The 19,566-nt window shown below is 37.3% G+C and overlaps 2 protein-coding genes and 1 pseudogene across 4 annotated transcripts; 2 read left to right on the top strand and 1 right to left on the bottom strand.

Moving 5' to 3' along the window:
• Window positions 1–917: 917 nt before the first annotated feature.
• LOC113770565 lies at window positions 918–2,040 on the top strand. Its single transcript, XM_027315063.1, has 2 exons — window positions 918–1,287; window positions 1,556–2,040. Exons 1-2 carry the CDS (start codon window positions 1,007–1,009, stop codon window positions 1,683–1,685), a joined length of 411 nt encoding a protein of 136 aa, XP_027170864.1. The 5' UTR covers window positions 918–1,006; the 3' UTR covers window positions 1,686–2,040.
• Window positions 1,817–10,710, bottom strand: LOC113770563 (rab3 GTPase-activating protein catalytic subunit). 3 transcript variants are annotated; one of them, XM_027315060.1, is made up of 14 exons: window positions 10,340–10,710; window positions 10,108–10,181; window positions 9,491–9,682; window positions 8,636–8,733; window positions 7,993–8,186; window positions 7,685–7,866; window positions 6,227–6,571; window positions 6,074–6,138; window positions 4,297–4,345; window positions 3,969–4,125; window positions 3,529–3,613; window positions 3,381–3,450; window positions 3,105–3,245; window positions 1,817–2,354 (listed from the first exon to the last, which is right to left on the bottom strand). In XM_027315060.1, the coding sequence occupies exons 1-14, from the start codon at window positions 10,446–10,448 to the stop codon at window positions 2,064–2,066; spliced, it is 2,052 nt and encodes a 683-aa protein (XP_027170861.1). In that variant the 5' UTR covers window positions 10,449–10,710; the 3' UTR covers window positions 1,817–2,063. The 3 variants fall into 3 exon arrangements, with proteins under 3 accessions (XP_027170861.1, XP_027170863.1, XP_027170862.1); XM_027315062.1 differs by having other exon boundaries at window positions 6,476–6,571; XM_027315061.1 differs by having other exon boundaries at window positions 10,108–10,178.
• A 1,348-nt stretch (window positions 10,711–12,058) lies between these two features.
• LOC113771954 lies at window positions 12,059–17,237 on the top strand (annotated as a pseudogene).
• Window positions 17,238–19,566: the final 2,329 nt, after the last annotated feature.

The following is a 19,566-nucleotide window of genomic DNA, read 5'->3' as shown; positions in this document are numbered from 1 at the left end:
TATAAATAGCACAATGAAATGCAAATAACATTTTTTTTAAAAAAATTTCTTCAGAACGATTTTATTGAGAGAATTCTCTGATTCCTACCTTTTTTTTTTTTGTTTTTGAGGTTATCCACGATTTTATTGTAATAATATTCATTCACATAGCTTCTGCAAAGGCAATTTCATAATGAGGAGAATTTAACAGTCTAATGAAGTATTTCACTATTAAGTGTGATGGCCGATGGGTCTTGGTGACATGTTTAATTATTTTTAATTGAGATCTAGTAAGACATTAGGAGATGGTAATGCATGAAATATGCAGAGAAAATCTGATCTTATCAATAATTTAAAGTGTAAGCGATAAAAAAAAAAAAAAAAAAAAAAAACAGCCTTATATGACTCATAGTTCTGGGCCCTTGTGATGGGGCCTGGGCTGCTACAGTTGCGTTTTTTGTCTTGTCAATTGGAAGACAGTAGTTTTCTCCGGCAAATGACAATGAATTCGTAATAATTGGATATTTAGGGTCCGTGATGTACCCAGACAAACAAAAAGCTAGGCCCCAATTGGCTATTTGAGTGTATCCTAGTGGGCCACAAGCCAACCAGGGTTACAATACCACTAACCAACAGGACCATCTATTTGGAATATTTGGCATGGTGAAATTCTTGGACTTCTGAAAGGTTTTTGCAAGAGATATTGAACCAATCTGCAATATACATTTTGGAGTTTAATTGAGCAGCATGTATTTACAATTTACTAGCAGAAACATGGGTTAACAAAAATTAGACCAGCATATCCGGTGTGTACGTTCTGCACAAAGTTCTGGTAAAAAGGTAATTGGTATCACATAGAATGCATTATTTGCACATGACACAAAATTTCGTGAAAGTAATTAGATTGGGCCAATTAACAATAATGTATCTCAAACTCCCCGGACCCCAGTGAGTGTGGTCCACCTCCTATAGAAAGGAACATATTATCTATTGCTCCCTTCAATTTATCTACGTTCACTCGTTCAATATGAATGAACCTGAAGCTTGCAAGATGAATGGCATCGGCTCTCAGTGCCCTTCCATTTCTATATTTCCGTACAATGACTTGAAGCCCCCGATCAGCTCAACTAAGCTGCTGTGGCTCTCCAAATTCAGTAAATATGAACCTGCTACTTGTGGGTTTCTCTGTATGCATAAGCGGAACAGAGTATTTTGGTTTCCGACCAGAGTTACCTCCGCTCCTTTTTTTCTAGCCGCCACTTCGCCGCCGCCCAATTCAGGAGACTTCTCAGTCCTGTTTCAAACAAGGTCTATTTCTTCCTAACTCACTCCCATTTTGAGATGAAATTCACCCTTCTCTTGATCTCATAAAAGTTCTCCAGGTTGATACATGCCATCATACTCTATTGGTAATAGTTACGAGTTAATGCTTGAACAATTTTAGGACTTGAAGCAAAGACATCTTTTGATACCCATATTGACAGTATCAGTTTGTCACTGGGGAGGCCAGTTAACGAACTGCAAATATGTTAGTAACATTTCTTCCATGGCATAACCTTTTTTACGTGGCTAACAGTGCAGTGATGCTTTTGATGTACTGGATTGCAAATTTCGTTGTGCCATGGTGGGTTCTAAAAGATCTTGAAGTTGACAAAACAAATGACGAGAGGAAGCGAGACAGAGAAAATTCTTCAGACAACCGGTAAGGGAGCAGACAAGGAAGAAGAACGTCAAGTTCTGGCCAGAAAAGAAGCGGCTTTTACGGCACGATGCAATGACAGCAGAGGATGTTCAGAGATTTATCCATTCTTGTTTCGTCAGCAGTTGATATTCTTGCATCTAAGACATTGGAACTTGTTAGTATGCGTATTATCCTTCTTTGTGGAACAAAATCTCTTTGCTAGTCCTCTTGATCAACGGAGCTCCTCCCAAAAGATGCTATCGGAGTGCATGTTTGCAATGTCTGTTTTCTGCGAAAAATTTGTCATATCCAACTCCTACGTTTTCCATTTCTAATCCCTTGAAAAAATCAGTAAAGATGGCATCTGGGCATTGCTTTTAGCCAATTCCCAAATATATACAATTTACACAATTGTCCAGTCATTATCTACAGAACCAGCAGCTTTGTCAGCTGACGATCCATTACTTGGCTTAGGAGGCTTCTTTGAGAACATTGATGAGAATGGTTGGCGGGTTGGGTTATCCTCCATATTCTTCTTGTCTTTTTGTGACTGCCTATCTTTGCTACCAAAGATGAAGTTAAGCCTTTTGAACTGGTTTTTCAGTTCACCTGCAGGTGTTGTTTCTTCGGGTGGAACTGTACTTTTTGTAGCTTCATGTGGATTTAGCAACATTGCCTCAACTGTTTCATACACCTGCAAAGGAGATTTGACGAGTAGGAATATTAGTAGGTGAATATGCAATCCTGTGAATAATGTATGCTAATCTATGGATAATCCACTCTCTAAGTCTGACTGTATTCATGTTAAGCATAGTCAACATGCAGATCCGTCTCCTTATTGCAGCTTTTAGCTTAAAAAGTCATAGTAGGAATATTAGTAGGTGAATATGCAATCCTGTGAATAATGTATGCTAATCTAAGGATAATCCACTCTCTAAGTCTGACTGTATTCATGTTAAGCATAGTCAACATGCAGATCCGTCTCCTTATTGCAGCTTTTAGCTTAAAAAGTCAAGAATAGAAAAACTATAATCAGCTGATCTTAAGCTGTTGACAAGAAGATCAATTCCATCTATTATTCCAATATGGCCAATACCATTTTTGATACTGCCAATGTAACAGAACAAAAAGCAACAGAAGCTTCTATTTTTATTTTCCCTTTCAAGTTTCTTTTTCTTTAACTTCACGAAGTGTAGGGAAAATGGTCATCATGCTGCAGGACAAGAGACAGTTCGATGACATGTTGAAGAAGTTCAGCCTCCCTGGGAAATGAATATTGCTGTATTGAAAGCAGTAAACAAGTGGAGGAAGTAATGAAGTCCCAATTCTGAAACCCTAAGTATTTAGCAGGCAAGAGAGAATTCAGGAATACCATATCAGATTGTTAGCAAATATAAATCAGTCAATAACCACACAGTTCCTCGTTCAGCTAAATATGACATACCTGGCATATATCATCAATTTTTTCAAGCCAGTTGCCGCTTTGACAAGTGGCAACAATATAGTCCTTGCATTCATTAAATAGCTTTGACAGATCTAAATTTGTTGAGAGCGTAGACTCAGCGATTACAAACCCTGAACCCAGCTGACATACTTAGATCATCAGTGCCAGTTTGTACCAAGCATGAAATCTTAACAGTATTGCTGACTGGAACAGCTGAACATATTAATTCCAGCCAAATGGTTTGGCAATTTCCAAATCCAAGTACATAATACTTACAAGAGAAATAAACAGCTGTTCAAAAAGCTCGGAAGGTGAGATGTCCTCCAAGATATTAAGAATACCTTCCCTACCCAGCAATGGGAGCAGAAAATCATCAGAAAATAATGTCTTTGTACAGTAAAATTGTTTATGTCTTGCAACTTACACAGCAAGATCCTCATCAAAGAGGGGAGTCTGTCTCATTGCAGGTATTGGTTTTGCAGTTTCCCACAGTTCCCGCCATAAATTACCTAGACGTAAATCAACAGCCATTCTATCAGTCAGCTAATTCCACCATAATTAGCACAAAAGTCAATAAATTGGTGAATACAGATGAATATCATGCTAAGAACACCCAGAATAACAAACCACTGACTAATCTATTTTAATATTTTTCACATAAGAAACATAAAATTGTGCAAATTACATTTGATTTCCAAAACAAGAGATGCCAGAAGGAGAACAAAAGAGGCAAATAATCTGCTGGAATTAAAACCAGTTGTTTTCTCTCTTTCATGTTTGGCTTTGCTCCTTTCAGGTAAAATAGTTGATGTCAAATTAGTTATGACAATGTTCCAGGTTAACTAATGTAACAAAAGAAGTAACCTTCTTTTTGCATCCTCCTACTAAGTTGACCTCTCGTTGACAACAAATCACCACCATCAGATGTTTCATCGGCTTCATCATTAATGTCACCTTCCATCCAATCGGGGGGTGAATGCCACCTTACGAAATCTTCTAATATACAACCTGGATTTGCTGCCTAACAGAAAACATCGGAGCTTAGGTGTGTAAATCACAATCCACAAATTTCTCACAATGCCGTTCAACAAAAATAAATAAATAAATAAAACAAAAAAATCCACAAATTTCTGCTATAGTAAAAGGCCCCAGAAGAATCTTGAAAAGACAGTTATTTACTGCAGAGGGTCACCTTGAAAGCCTGCATGTCAGACAGAAGTTGGGAACAACCAGCACCAACACTGAACACAATAGGACAAAGCAGCATGTCACACTGTGCCTTAAATTACAAAAATTCAAGATATAGTTGATGCATATGAATCACAGTAATTCCAAATTTTCACCTATCTGTCAAATTTCTAAAGAATATGCAAGTAAACAACACAAAAGAGCTACAGCATGGACAAAGGTTGAAGAGTATAATGACTCAAGTGATATTGAAGTTATAGCCACAATTATAGCAGTCCGTACACAGAAAAAACTATTCTGCCACTACAAATTTCCAAGCCTAACGTATCCATACCAATTAATGTGGAAAAAAAAAGTGTTCCCTTTAATGTTTCCAAACCATAAAGCATACATATATCATGGAAACTAATCATCTCCTTGAAGAACCAAAACAAAATGGGAGACAAAATCTAGGGATGTCAGATATGAGAGACATACAATAGAAAAGCCTTTACATTCTTCAAATAAATCCCCAATAGTTCAATTATAAGCACACCACGCTCCTGCTATGTGTGAATGATGAAAAAATAGTTAAGTAACACTAGAAGTAATGGGCAATCCCTACCAAACTAAAGAGAGGTGGAAGCAAAAGGAGAAAGGTTCCTTACCCCTGCACGGCAGCTTTTCACAAGGTTCAAGAATGGGAGGTTCAATTATTTCTAATATTTTGAAATGCTTGTTAATCTTTGCTTCATTTCCAGTGTCAAGAGAAAGATAAGATTCTTAAGCATGCATGACCCTTTTTTTTCTTTTTTTCTTTTTTTTGCTTCCACTTTTCGGCTTACAAAAAGGGGACCGGGGACCTTGGAAAGATACCATTTTGAACATGTCCTGTCAATGACCCCATTAAATGGATTTAAAAATTTCTTACCCTCAATGCCTGCATTATTCTCCAGTCCTTCAACCAACAGTAGTCTTTCACCCAGGATATTTTCACAAACTAATCATTGCACACCATAGTCCACAACACATAATATTTAATCCTACTTACAGTTCCAAGAATAGGGTAAACACCAGCCTGATTTCTCAGGATACTGGATGAAATCTACCTTGTGTCTGTTAAGCCATCTCAAGATGCTGAGAAAGCATAGAATTCATGTGATTCGTCAAACCATTCTTTCAACCCAAGATATTCTTCTTTGCTCCAAAAAAATAAATATTCTTATTATAATTATAGTCCAAGTAATTAACTCCCTCTCCGGGATAGTTTTTGGAACAAGGCAATTGGCTTCACAATTCAACGAGGGAACACGGCCATTAAGAGATTGGCCACATAGAGTTAGGAGTAATAAAAACAACTGGAAGATTCACCGAGCATTCATAATTCGGCACAATTGGGTTGGCAAAGAGATACACAATCAGGTATACAGATTTGAGCACTTTCAGTAGACTACATTTAGCATAAAAAATAACAATATTGATCAATTGAAAGACTTCACCAAATTACTCACATAGAACTTATACTTTTATCATACGTCAGCTCTTACAATGTTATACTACCCATCACAAGCATTTCTCCAATGCTTTTACTATAAGGTCACCCTATTGGTGCTTTCAATTTTTACGTAGAGAGCCATATCTCCCATTTCTAAAACCCCACAACGTACCAAAAATTTCAGCAAAAATGTGATTAGGTTAAGACAAATCTAAGTAAAGAGACATTGTAATTCAGAAATCAAAACCAATCTTGCGGTCAAGGGGAAAAAACAGAGCAGGAAAAAATGCTGAATTAGTTGACCAACCTTCCAGTTCGCAGCACAAACTCTTCTGTTTCTTTGATAAGATCTTCCGTTAGCAAAGGTGCCTCCTACATATGCATGCATACAAACTCAGTAAAAGGTTAGAGTTTCTAGAAGACAGTAATGAAAACTCTAAGCATCAGATATCAACAGAACCTGGGTGACAGGTGTAAAAACAGGTTCACCAGTTTCCAGCATTGTCAAGTTATCAAATTTTTTATCAGCCCCTAATCGAAGAACAAGTTCCTCAGTGCTAGTTCTTGCATATAAGACAGAATTTAAAGCATTTAAGCTTTCAGAATCAGAAGACTTGTCGACAGTTGGACTAGCTTGTCTTAAGACTGAATCTAATGATTCAGTTGCAATAGCACGACGTCTTTTTCTGGAAATACAACAGTTGATGACCTGTAACTGCTGATACAAAAGACATGAATTCAAGTCTGGGACGTCATCTGGTGGAATGCCAGGAATATACTGCCCTTCAGACCAAATTCTTCTAAGCTGCATAACAAATGAAATATATATATTGCTCAATTAATTGAGAATGTACTCAGGAACTGTATCAATAATTTCCAAAAGTCAATGAGGTTTCATTCAGTAATGCAGTAAGGATCACTTCTCAAGAAACAAAGGCATTTGAGAAATAAAGTCAAAAGGTCATAAATTACTTCTTGCTGAACCACAAAAAGAAATATGCTGTGCAAAATCACCATGGTAATTTGTATTTGATAACAATAACTGATAATCACTTGATTGAACAGATCTAAAAGCTTAAAAAAGGAACTCCATCAACTGGGGAACATAACTAACCACAACTCAAACTTGATTTTAAATGCAAGAAAATAAAAGGTCAACGCTTTTTACTAGAGCAGGGAATATTTGGAGTCCACATCGAGCAAAGGTCGTCATGTATGTAAGCTTTAAGACAATCAACTAAGCAGTATGGGGGGAGGGATAGGTTGGGCGGTACGGGGGAAGGGAGTGTATGTGAGAGGTCTCCGGTTCGAACCCTCCCGCTTACAAAAAAAAAAAAAAAACTAAGCAGTAAAAACCAATCATGGTTGACACCCTTTAAAAGACAGTTTAACTCCATCGCCTTGTTCCTCGAGGAGGAGGAATGTCAATGAGTTGTTGAATTGCCTCATAAAATGACTGTAGAAGAGTGACCATCTTAACTGTGACGCGAGAAGAATTTTTTCATGTCAATCAACTACAGCTTTGAAACTAAGTAACAAAACTCAACTTGTACTAAAAGTCATTATACAAAACATAATGTCAGAATTATTTCATGTTATTCAGGCAAACAGTAGTCACAGACGGGTAGGAGCCACAACTTCAAAGAAAAGAGTGTTTAGCACACAACAAAGGAGGGCTTAAAAGGTCGGCAATAACATAATCCATGCCAGGATGTACAAATTAGGTCAAGCTTGGGCTCTGCTCATTCTCGCGTGGTAGCATTTAGAGAAGGGTGTCACTACGACAGGAGCTGTAGCAACATGTCAAGCATGTCCTTGGTTGCAGGAAAAGCCAAAAAAGAAATAGACAGAGGATTTAAGTTTTCCCAACAGAACAAGTCCAAATATCTTGAGTTCAGGTTCAATTCCGTCCACTTACTTCAGCAACAACTCTACACCAAAAGGATGACATTTTCCGCAGGGTTTTCAAGCTTCCAATTGCTTCAGAGAGCTTAACAACAAAACTTTCAGCTGGAGCACCATGAATATCTCTAGTCAGAGATGAGACAGTGATAAATTCTCCTCGGCCAAGGTCACCATTCTTCCCAGGAAAATGTCCTTCTGTGAGTATCATGCAAATATTATGATGGAAATAAAAAATATCACACAGCAATGCAAAAGCTGAATACAAAGACTGGAAAATGCTAAGGCAAGACATACTGATAAATCAGCAAAGCATTCATCTACCTGCATCTAGTAGTGACTTGATCAGAGAGACTACTTTCTCATCCGACCCAAACTCATTGATGAACTTATCATCCTTTTCCCGTAGTACTAAAGACTTCATTGCTGAGAAGCCCAACGCAGCCCTCTCTCTCACTGGTGAAGAGTCTCTTGATGAAGCCTGGAGATCCTTCAATGAATTATATTTCTTCGCGGCCCTGGATAAGAAGTGCCAAAGAAATTAAAATGTTATAACACTTTTAGGTCCAATAACATTATCATTTGTATGTCTATTGACTTAATCAAGGTGTGCCAAGTTTGCATCAAGAAGTTGGAAGAGTATCCTCCTTTTCGCATACAAAATGAGGAAAAGCCAAAGAAGCAAAGATAACAGGCGGTCCAGTATTTGTCCTGTCGAGGACTGAAGTGTATAAGAAAATACATTCCATGGTTTGTTATGCACATTAAGAATTTACATCTTAACCTCAGTAGCTATATCAAATTACATGGACCAAGCACCTGTATGAATAAGAGGTGCTGATATAACAAGTAGAGTTTTACTTGTTTTGCAATCCTAGTACAGTAGTACTAAAGTCAAACTTCAAAACCAGTGAAACAAACTACTCAAAACTGAAAGTACACCAAAAGTGGTGAAGTGAAATCTTACTCAACAGCTACTGCAAGCTGTCTCATAATAGCTGTAGCAGGAATAATGTTTTCATTTGAGATATTCGAATCTTCAGACAGTGAATCCAGCTTTGAGTCCTGAAAATACAGACTGATACATAAATAACCTCGTCATGGCCGAAACTCCAGTATTTTGGCAACAGCTAAGGGAAGGCCCAGATAATTCCAAATTATCCAAAAATACTGTAATAATCCAATCTTTCCAAATAAAACAAGAATGTAGTCATTTGCATCTTGACATTATTTATTACCAAGTTTACTCAATTGATTCATTGCAGTCCACCCATATTAGGGGTCTCCTAAGGCAATAGAATAATTAAAATCTCCATCCTGTCTGACGCTAAAGTTACAATACAATGCCATTGGTGAAAGTATAAACACATTGCGTAGCTTGTTATGTTTTCAACATGTAGCAGTGGCACTGGCCTACACTTATAGAGCTTTTAGCTTATAGAAGACTGACATCTAAGCCTTCAATTCTTTTGAACTGTTGATCATGAGGACACAAATTCAGATGTTGAGCAGCAATTTAAGAATATTAAGATTCTTTTAGCATCTACAAGTCAACCAAGTGAATGAATGACAAGCTCTCCAAATTGCATGTCAGAGCCACAAGCTATGATAGCTGGACTCGGGAATGGGTCCCGCCAATATGGCTACTCTAGTGCAAAATGAACAGTCCGACGTGGGTACAGCAGGGAAAGTGAAGAGTCCAGGTAACGTAGCCAATGAACTTTCTGACATTCCCAGCTACGGACGTCAATGTTTGTTCAGTCAAAACCTAAAAGCTTCAAAATCTTCAACATCAAGCAGACAAGTGACAAAGTTTACATACCTTCACTTCTCTCTCACTTGCAAAGCATATATTCTCATCAAAAAGTGCATAGGCCATTGTTGGATTTTCAGCTTTCTCAGTTTCCTCAGCACCTCTTCTTCCTATCCTTAAGTTTCTAAACCTCTCCTGCCAGTCGTGCTTTGTCTTTATCGGAGCCGGTCTCCTCCTTGAATTCCTTGCATCACTGCTGTTCTGTATCATTCCAGTAACAGATTCAGAAAATGCAAAATGCCTGGTTGAGTTGACGGTTCTTTCATTACAACACAAAACGACCAAAGCCAAATAATTCTAAGATTACCCACATTTACCACATTAATTGGGACCTAAGGACAGAACAATCAAATGGAACTTAGGCAAATTTGACATGCCATGGCCAAGTTGACTGCTCTTTCAGTTCGATCAAAGGCGAATTTTGAATCTCAAACTTGGGTTATGGTTTCTTTAATCTTCTCTTATTCCCATCAGCAATCAAACAGAACCTGAATTTTCCCATTTTCTTAATCTCAAAACCACCCAAACCAGGGGAGTGTAACAGATTAAGATAGTTTCAATAAATTTCAAAATCAATTATAATGCGAAACAAATTGAGTAAACCAATAAAAGAAGAAATGCAATACCTTTGATTCGTCCTTGCTACTCACAGAATCCGGCGTCGAAGCAATCGGCGATTGTCTATCAGAATCTTCCGCTGCTTCAAGTTTCGCGATCGTGTTTTGACCAGAAAATAATTGATTAAAAAATAGTGAAAAGGCCGCGAGTTATGGAGTCTAAAAATAGTAAACTGCAATTCATGACAGAAAAATAAAATACACAAAATAGTTGGATTGGGGAATTAACTAATTTATGTACCTCGATCGGCAACCGAATCAGATTTTTTGATGTCCGCAAAGACTTTTTCCGCTTTAGCAGCAGCTGAATGAAAGGCAGTCCTAGCTTTGGACACGAAAGAGGCCTCCATTTTGGTGCGCCGGGAGTGCGTAGGTTAAGCTGAGAAATGATGATAGGCTGTAAATTGTGAAGGCATGGTCGAACTAATTTTCAAGCGGGGAAAATCAAGGAGGGAATGAGAAACAGAGCCGAGGGAGCTCACAGGACAGCTATGGAGTACGGATTTGGATTTTGGACTACGGATTGCGGCCTTCGACGTTTAAGTTTGACCTTTCCCTCAGTGGCTCCAAGTCCAGGGAAAAAATCAGGCAGTGGCGGAAGGAGGAATTGACTTTTTTTCTTTCGATTGAGATGTTGAAATGGCCAAAGAAGATTGAATATTTGAATTTGTTCCCTCAAAAAAAAATATTTGAATTTGCATTATTACTTGTCACAATGCTAATGTATAGTTTTAGTACGATTTATTTGGGTTATTTTTGCCTTTGGGCTTTGGCAGCAGTTCGTTAGTGTTTGGAGTTATTGCATTGCAACATACAATATTTTACATCTTGGGACTAAAGTACATATTAAACTTAGTTAACATATTTAAGGTGACAAGTTTCTAGTTAATCACTGAAAAATAATTTTATGGAAGTAAAACTCCCTTTTTGGATCTCGGATAGATTTTTTTTTTTTTTGAGCTAAGGCGAGTCTCGATTTAAAAGAGAAAATAAAGAACTTAAAAATTAAGGTCGAATTTTTTTGAATTTAAAAAAGAGTTACAGCCATGCACAGTTATCATTTGTTCACTTGTGATTGAGTTTAGCCAATACTTAATCACCACCAAGATCATTCAAACTTTCTTTTTTTCTTTTTTTTTTTTGGTGCAATGGAGGCCATCAAGCCATTTACACAGCGACTAAACGTGGAACGCAACTCCCCTTAGATCATCATTTAAGCACTTCTTAACAACATCAAGTGGCCTGCCAGGCTATCCGCACAACACCCATTTCCTTCTCTTCAAGTGTGGTTCAACTCGCACTCCTATTCCTTCCTTATCCATTGTCTAATTTGTCTGAGCTTCCTTCCTCTTCCTCATCCATTGTCTGATCCATTTTCTGATCCTTCCGTTCAAACTTGTTCAATTTGCTTCCTTAAGTTTCTCCTGAGTTTCACAATGTCCTTTTGCTCCGACTTGTATATCCTCCTTTCCATCCTCTTTTTGATCTCCACCTAGATGATGATGGTACTCGGTCCCCTCAGGGTTAGGCAACACCCAATTTGGTGTGCTCTAGGGTGTCGACAGATCTGGACAAGGTGAAGACGTTGAGATAGTTTTGTCTTCAATGTGGTAGGAGTACAGGGACTTGTCTTGGTAACATGTGAAGTAAACCCGATTTCCTATTCGTTCTATATCAATTGTCATAATTTGGCATGAAATTGCTTCACAATTGCTCAAGAAAAAAGCTCTATTTGGGTAGCTGTCCACTCTGTTCCATATCTTAGTTGGGAAGTCCAATTTGAAAACATCAATATTCATTGCTTCCCTGGAGTGTATCTCAAAATTTATCACAAAGAGATCCCCATCGGATTCCACCAAGTACATTTTTACGTGATCGCATACGGATTGAAAAGAGGTAGCTGACAGTGAAGAGATCTTATAACAAGCCTTTGTTTGACAATCTCAATCTCTGCCAGACGATGTCTGCAATAGGTAGTAGCATATATTCTACCATTGCAGACAATTGGCAAACAAAAATGATGCCAACCATGGTCGGTCCCGCTTATAATCTTGATCTCTTCTTTGCTGCAGCTTCTTATAGTCCACCTTTGGTCTTTGATGTAACAGAACGTAATGCTCTAAGGATTAGCCAAAAATAACAAGAGAATGCTTCGGGATTTGCAGGAAACGATGGTAATAGGATACCTTCCAAACGTTGTCTAGGTTGCAGGTTCAAAGGAGGGAGATAAATTGATTCCAAAGATTTTGGATTCCAAAGATGAAACTAAGTTTTTTCTGACAAAACTAACCAGTCGTGGGCTGACAGCCAAGATCTTATGTTCTGCAACTCAGGAATTGATCTAACAGTTTTAGTACTGGGCTGAGACTGGCAATAAAAGGTTTGGTTTTCCATATTTTTGCCATGAAAGAAAACAAGCCAGGGGTATAGGCTCGGAGGGGGTGTACAACAGTGGATTGGTCTGCTTTTTATTACCTCCGCCATGTTCAATTCTAGACTAGTGTTTCTCTCTCCGTGCTGAAGTGAAAACGATGTAGGTCATGTTCTTTATATAGGGTCCATGACCACGACCGAGTCCTGGTCCTTTAGGACTTCTTCTTCCAATAAGGAAGTGGATTTGGAGTTCTGTTCCTTTTACACAGCAAATTGCATCTAAAAATGGATTTAATTTGGCGACCCTCCATCCTACCCTGCCTGTACACATTAAAAAACATGGTCCTTATTTGATTGATTGCTGTTAGGAAGCGGTCCATCCCATGCCCGCCGAATAATGTAGTGAAATAAAAGGAATTAAATTCACCACCCATGTTTTTATTTCGACTTCCATAGGTAACTGTAAATACTAAATACCAAATAACCCTGTCAATTGTACTTAAAAAAAGTGATTTAAGTCGTTATTGTCTGGCATTCTAAAATTAAAAAATACAATACCTCAGCTAATAAAAAATGTCGACGGATCCAGTTTGGTTTCCACAACAATAGGCCCACTAAAGAGCACACATCACTGACCATTCCTATGCCCCGATATCAAAGTTAATAAACAAGTCTTTTCCTCTGTTTTGAAACTCGGACCGGACCGGCCGGTCGAATCGAGAACCGACCAAGTGTCTGGTCCGAGTCATGGTAAAAAACCGGAAATTTAAAGCCCGGTCAAGATTGGTCAAAAACCGGATTTGACCGGGTTTGATCGGAAAAAAATCGATTTTTCCGGTTCAATGGGCATTTTTTAAAAAAAAAACTCAATCTTTTCAATATTATGTTTTGGCCCCCTAAATTGTTAAAACTTATTAATATATCTCAAATATTTCATACTTTATAAATATTGTCCTAAAATTTGATGTTATTTTTCAATTAAATTCATAATTTTAATTCTAAACTTGTTAATATTTATTAAATAACATAAATTGCTACTTGATTGTTCTAATTTCTTTGTATTTTCTTGTTAAATATATTTGAAACATCAAATATATATGAATATACCTTTATTAATATTAACATATTATTAGATATTTTATATATAATATTTTAATTTTTAAATAATTTTTATTTATAACGTCATCCGGTTCGACCCCTATCGACCCCCGGTCGAACCCATTGACCCCTGACCCCTGACCTCGGCCGAGTCGATATCCGGTCCGGTTCTGAAAACATAGGTCTTTTCGACAACCTGATGCCATCCACAACCATCAACACCCCAAGCCTCTTTTTAAGCAAGAACCTTAATCCTGCTGAAATTTACACGACCTAGATGTAAAATTCAACATGAAGATGAAGGAAAAAAGAGGATGCTGATCTGGGATTTATTCCCTTGGTAAATTTGATTTTTCCGCCAGTAAAGCATAAATTTGATTTTTCCAGCTTTATGGTTTTCCGAATGGGATTTAATGGTAACATTCCTAAGTGTCTTTTGATTTAACGATAGTTTGGTTTTGGAGATCCCATCTGAAATTTGAGAAAAGGACAAATTGGCTTGGGATGTTTTGTTTCTTCTTCATGCATCTTATAAATCCTTTTACTCTACTTCAGTAATATATCAAGCCAAACCATCCGTCATTCACACAAGCACAAAAAGTGAGGAGCTATTCTCACTGTTAAAGTGGCTAACAAAAATTTCCTGCATGTCAAATCACTGTGACGTGTTTAAATATTGCAGATGGAACAAGTAATGCAGCTACTGTAAAGCTTATCAAGAGTTCATTATTCAGCTACGAGCAAGCATGGCATGGGTATGGAAGATACAATAGGATGTTGCATTAGTACATCCCCTTGCATAGTTCTGTTCAGTCTAAAAAATAAAGTGAATTTCCACCGAAGTGAATATAAGTTATATAACTTGAAACGGCCCTATACTTCACCTTATTCTCTCTTTCACCAGTACATTGTCCTTGCTTACTGTTTCATTGCAGTATTTGAATGTTTGCGACTTTCTTTTTTCCGTAAAATGGGGATATGTGTTCCTTATAACCATTCGTTGGCCACTAAAGTACTTCACGAACATGAGAAAATAAGGAATTAGCAGATTGCTACTTTTTTCGGTTTCTTGTTGGGCTGCTATGATGCAGAATCAATGTGGCAGAGTGTGTCTATGATTTCATTTGAAGCAATCCTGAACTTCCAAGTTCATTTGTGCGTTTCTTTCATGAGTTCTTCTGGTGATGCTGTCATCAAATAGTTCATTAGCTTTGTTCTCACAGAGAACTTTACACATATATTCTTGTTTGTTTTTCTGTTCTTGCCCTGATTAATGTACCTTCGGGTCACAGGGATGGATGATGGGTTGAACATAAGGGAAAGAATGTCTTTTGTAAGTACAGATAATTTCTTGATTCGGTGTTAGATTGATTTGTCATGCCTCTTATTATAAGCACTTTTGTTTAGCTCAAATTGACTGTTCAATACTATAGGCTACTCCACAGGCTTTTCATTCAAAAAGATGTTTGTTGCTCTTTCCTCGTGCTTTCTACAAGAAAAGATTTTTTAAAATCTGCGAAGTTGAGAAAGAACTAGTTTGGTGGTTAAGGGAGAGAACTCATGTTCCCATGTATTCGCCAATGTCTACTGGAAATGAAAGATCAACTGTATGCAATCACTCGCATCGCATCTAACCTGTTTCTTTTCATAATTTCAGCTGAACTCCATGATGGACATTCAAAGTGAGGTCCAAGTTCGTGCAACTGGAGGGCTTCTTGCGGTTCTAGAGAATGAAAGGATTATAGACACCCTTGAACAGAAGGAGTGTGGAAGTGCATCCATTGATGTTGACTCGGTCATTGAAATCTTACTGCATCTTAACAAACTTGAATATTAAGTTCTCCATTTTTTGGTTCATATGATCCTATTTTCTTGTTATATTTTGTCCAAAAGTTCAGTGCAATGCTCTAATTAACAAAAAATGCAGAAACAAGTTTCTCAAAGTTGACTCGGCTGCACATTAGGCATTACAAATATTCCAAATTGACAAACATCCGAGCCACATGGGGATTGGCAGGGCAAAAGAAGGGTAAATGACGAACCACTCTTGGGTTCTTAGTTTATTAACTTGGAAATAAAATAATACCCTTAAGTGCAGGTTCTCTTTATTTGTAATGATGAATAAGGTCAGAAGCTGCTGTTAGGTTTTAATAGCCTGTTCTAGTCTTAATTTGCAATTGCTGATTGGATAGATAATTTCTGACTGTGCCAGTGTGTAACACCAATGGGCGGACGTCTTTTGAGGTTAGTTGACAATCAAGAATCGACATTGTTAGTATTGGTCTATTAGTGCTACCTCAATCCTCTGACCTATTAACTCAATTGTCTACTAGGAACTGGTTTTTGAGGCCTATACTGGACATTGAGAAACTGAACAAGCGTTTTGATGCTGTATCCTTCTATTTTGAAGCAGCTGTATCCTTCTATTTTGAAGCAGCACCATACCAGTGCTATTGGAGTTACTATTAATTTGAAGTGATGGAAAATGAGATTGGTCGTATTCGAATGAAATCTTTGATGACATGGTGCTAAAGAATTTAAGCCCAGAGTTGAAGGTTTACCTACCTTGAGACTATGCAATGAAGATGGCTTCAGGGATGTGTGGAATACCAGTTCATATTAGATTTATTCTTTGACAAATCAAGATAACATTCTTCCATTCTGCTGAAGAACTTTTGGCCACTTTGCATGATACACTGCAGTCCATAAAAGATATTCCTCACATACTCAAGGTGCATCCATATTCTCTTTGTTTCACCAAATAAGCCCTTCAAGCACTTCTTTATTCGGATTTGTCTAGCACAACCAAATCATTGATGATCATGTAAAGAGTTGCTCTTAGTAGTTTAACATGGTGTGTTTTCTCTGTCTTTAAAGAAGTTCAATTCTCCAAGTTCTTTTTCCACAAGTAGCGACTGGAAAGCTTTTGTAAAGGTAGGCTTTTTCTGCTTCAGTGTGATCATCTCCTTATTGAATTTGAACTAAAATAATAGCTAAAGTATATCATATTTGCTCAAGTTTGCGTAAAAAAAAATTGCTTAAGTTTACTTTAACCTTTGTTTACTAAGCATATAACACTTTCTGATTAAGTTTTGTCATGGAGATTGGTATAGAAATTTAAGAAATAAACCTCTGGTTGATGGAGCCCTCAATAAATTTTTTTGGACGAGCCTAGATTGATATTACAATGGTCAGAAATGGTATCTGCCAATAACTATTAGGTTGAAGCAACATGTTCTTTCACATCTGCACTAGGTTCAGGGTGGCTACACTTCTGATGTCTTTCTAAGTAAAAATAAGGCTTAAAAAAAGACAATAACTGCATTGGTTTTTGTTGTATTGAGTTCTTTATGCTGTTATTTGTAGGTATTTGTCCACTCTTGAACATTGAAGTTGTTATTGTCTACTGCTATACATTAAGATTCTGATAGGGAAGTATTTACTGGATAGGAGATGTCGTGATCCCTTATAGCTGGAGCTACGACTGCCATTAATTTTAACCTATGTACTGTGTTATTAATGTGCCTAATTTTGTTTCATATGCTTTTCTTTTGTAGAGCATCTGTTCTCTCTTGCACATAAACAAAATATTTGAAGTTGGCATTTCAGAAAATCTTCGAGAGGAATTGAAGTATTTGAACCAAGTAATAAAACTCAACTTGTACTAAAAGTCGTTATACAAAACATAATGTCAGAATTATTTCATGTTATTCAAGTAAACTGTAGTCACAGACGGGTAGGAGCCACAACTTCAGAGAAAAGAGCGTTTACCACACAATACAAGAGGGACGGCTTAAAAGGTCGGCAATAACACAATCCCATCTCAGGATGTACACATAAGGTCAAGCTTGGGCTCTGCTCATTCTCGCGTGGTAGCGTTTAGATGAGGGTATCACTACGACAGGAGCTGTAGCAACATGTCGAGCACATCCTTGGTTGCAGGAAAAGCCAAAAAAGAAATAGACAGAGAATTTAAATTTCCCCAGCAAAACAAGTCCAAATATCTTGAGTTCAGGTTCAATACCGTCGACTTACCTCAACGGCAACTCTACACCAAAAGGATGACATTTTCCGCAGGATTTTCAAGCTTCCAATTGCTTCAGAGAGCTTAACAACAAAACTTTCAGCTGGAGCACCATGAATATCTCTAGTCAGAGATGAGACAGTGATAAATTCTCCTCGGCCAAGGTCACCCTTCTTCCCAGGAAAATGTCCTCCTGTGAGTATCTTGCAAATATTATGATGGAAATAAAACATATCACATAGCAATGCAAAAGCTGAATACAAAGACTAGAAAATGCTAAGGCAAGACATACTGATAAATCAGCAAAGCATTCATCTACCTGCATCTAGTAGTGACTTGATCAGAGAGACTACTTTCTCATCCGACCCAAACTCATTGATGAACTTATCATCCTTTTCCCGAGAGTGAGAAAGACCTCATTGCTGATTGCTGAGAAGCTCAACGCAGCCCTCTCTCTCAAAGGTGAAGAGTCTCTTGATGGAGCCTGGAGATCCTTCAATCAATTATATTTCTTTGCAGCCCTGGATAAGACGTGCCCAAGAAATTAAAACGTTATAACACTTTTAGGTCCAATAGCATTATCATTTGTTTGTCTATTTGCCAAGTTTGCATCAAGAAATTGGAAGAGTATCCTCCTTTTCGCATGCGAAATGAGGAAATGCCAGAGAAGCAAATATAATAGGGGGTCCAATATTTGTCCTGTCCAGGACTTAAGTGTAAAAGAAAAATATATTCCATGGTTTGGCATGCACATTAAGAATTCACATCCCAACCTCAGTAGCTATATCAAAATATATGGACCAAGCACCTGTATGAATAAGAGGTGCTGCTGAAGTTTTTGGATAGAGTATTATTTGAAATATTATTCATAATAATTATTGTAGTACTTTTTGTGATGTGATATATGTGAGATAAAAAGGTGATTAGTAATATAAAAAAGTGGGTTGAAAAATGAATTTATGATGTATACAAAATATTATTTGAAAAAATAAATAATGTATCCAAACAAGAGTTTACAATCCTAATACAGTAGTACTAAAGTCAAACTTCAAAACCAGTGAAACAAAATACTCAAAACTAAAAGTACACCAAAAGTGGTGAAGTGAAATCTTACTCAAACAGCTACGGCAAGCTGTCTCATAATAGCTGTTACAGGAATAATATGATTTGTTTGGATAGAGTATTATTTGAAATATTATTTGGAATAATTACTGTAACATTTTTTGTGATGTAATGTATGTGAGATAAAAAGATAATTGAAAATATAAAAAGATGGGTTGAAAAATATGTTTATGATGCAAGCGAAATATTATTTGAGATATTTGTGCTATCCAAACACTCTCATTAATGTTTGTTCAGTCAACATCAAGCAAACAAGCGACAAAGTTTACATACATACCTTCACTTCTCTCTCACTTGCGAAGCATATATTCTCATCAAAAAGTGCAAAGGCCAGTGTTGGATTTTCTGCTTTCTCAGTTTCCTCAGCACCTCTTGTTCCTATCCTTAAGTTTCTAATCCTCTCTTGCCAGTCGTGCTTTGTCTTTATCGAAGCCGGTCTCCTCCTTGAATTCCTTGCATCACAGTTGTTCTATATCATTCCAGTAACAGATTCAAAATATGCAAAATGCCTGGTTGAGTTGACAGTTCGTTCATTACAACACAAAATGACCAAAGCCAAATAATTCTAAGATTACCCACATTTACCATAGTAATTGGGACCTAAGTACAGAACAATCAAATGGAACTTAGGCAAATTTGACACGCCATGGCTAAGTTGACTGCTCTTTCAGTTCGATCAAAGGCGAATTTTGAATCTCAAATTTTGGTTATGGTTTCTTTAATCTTCTCTTATTCCCATCAGCAATCAAACAGAATCTGAATTTTCCCATTTTCTTAATCTCAAAACCACCTAACCAGGGAACGTAACAGATTACGGTAGTTTCAATAAAATTCAAATTTTAAATAATTTC

The sequence above is a fragment of the Coffea eugenioides genome, chromosome 5 (assembly GCF_003713205.1).
Source record: "Coffea eugenioides isolate CCC68of chromosome 5, Ceug_1.0, whole genome shotgun sequence".
Lineage (NCBI taxonomy): Eukaryota > Viridiplantae > Streptophyta > Magnoliopsida > Gentianales > Rubiaceae > Coffea > Coffea eugenioides.
Note: the sequence above shows the minus strand (reverse complement) of the source record. Positions and strands in the feature narration are given on the sequence as shown.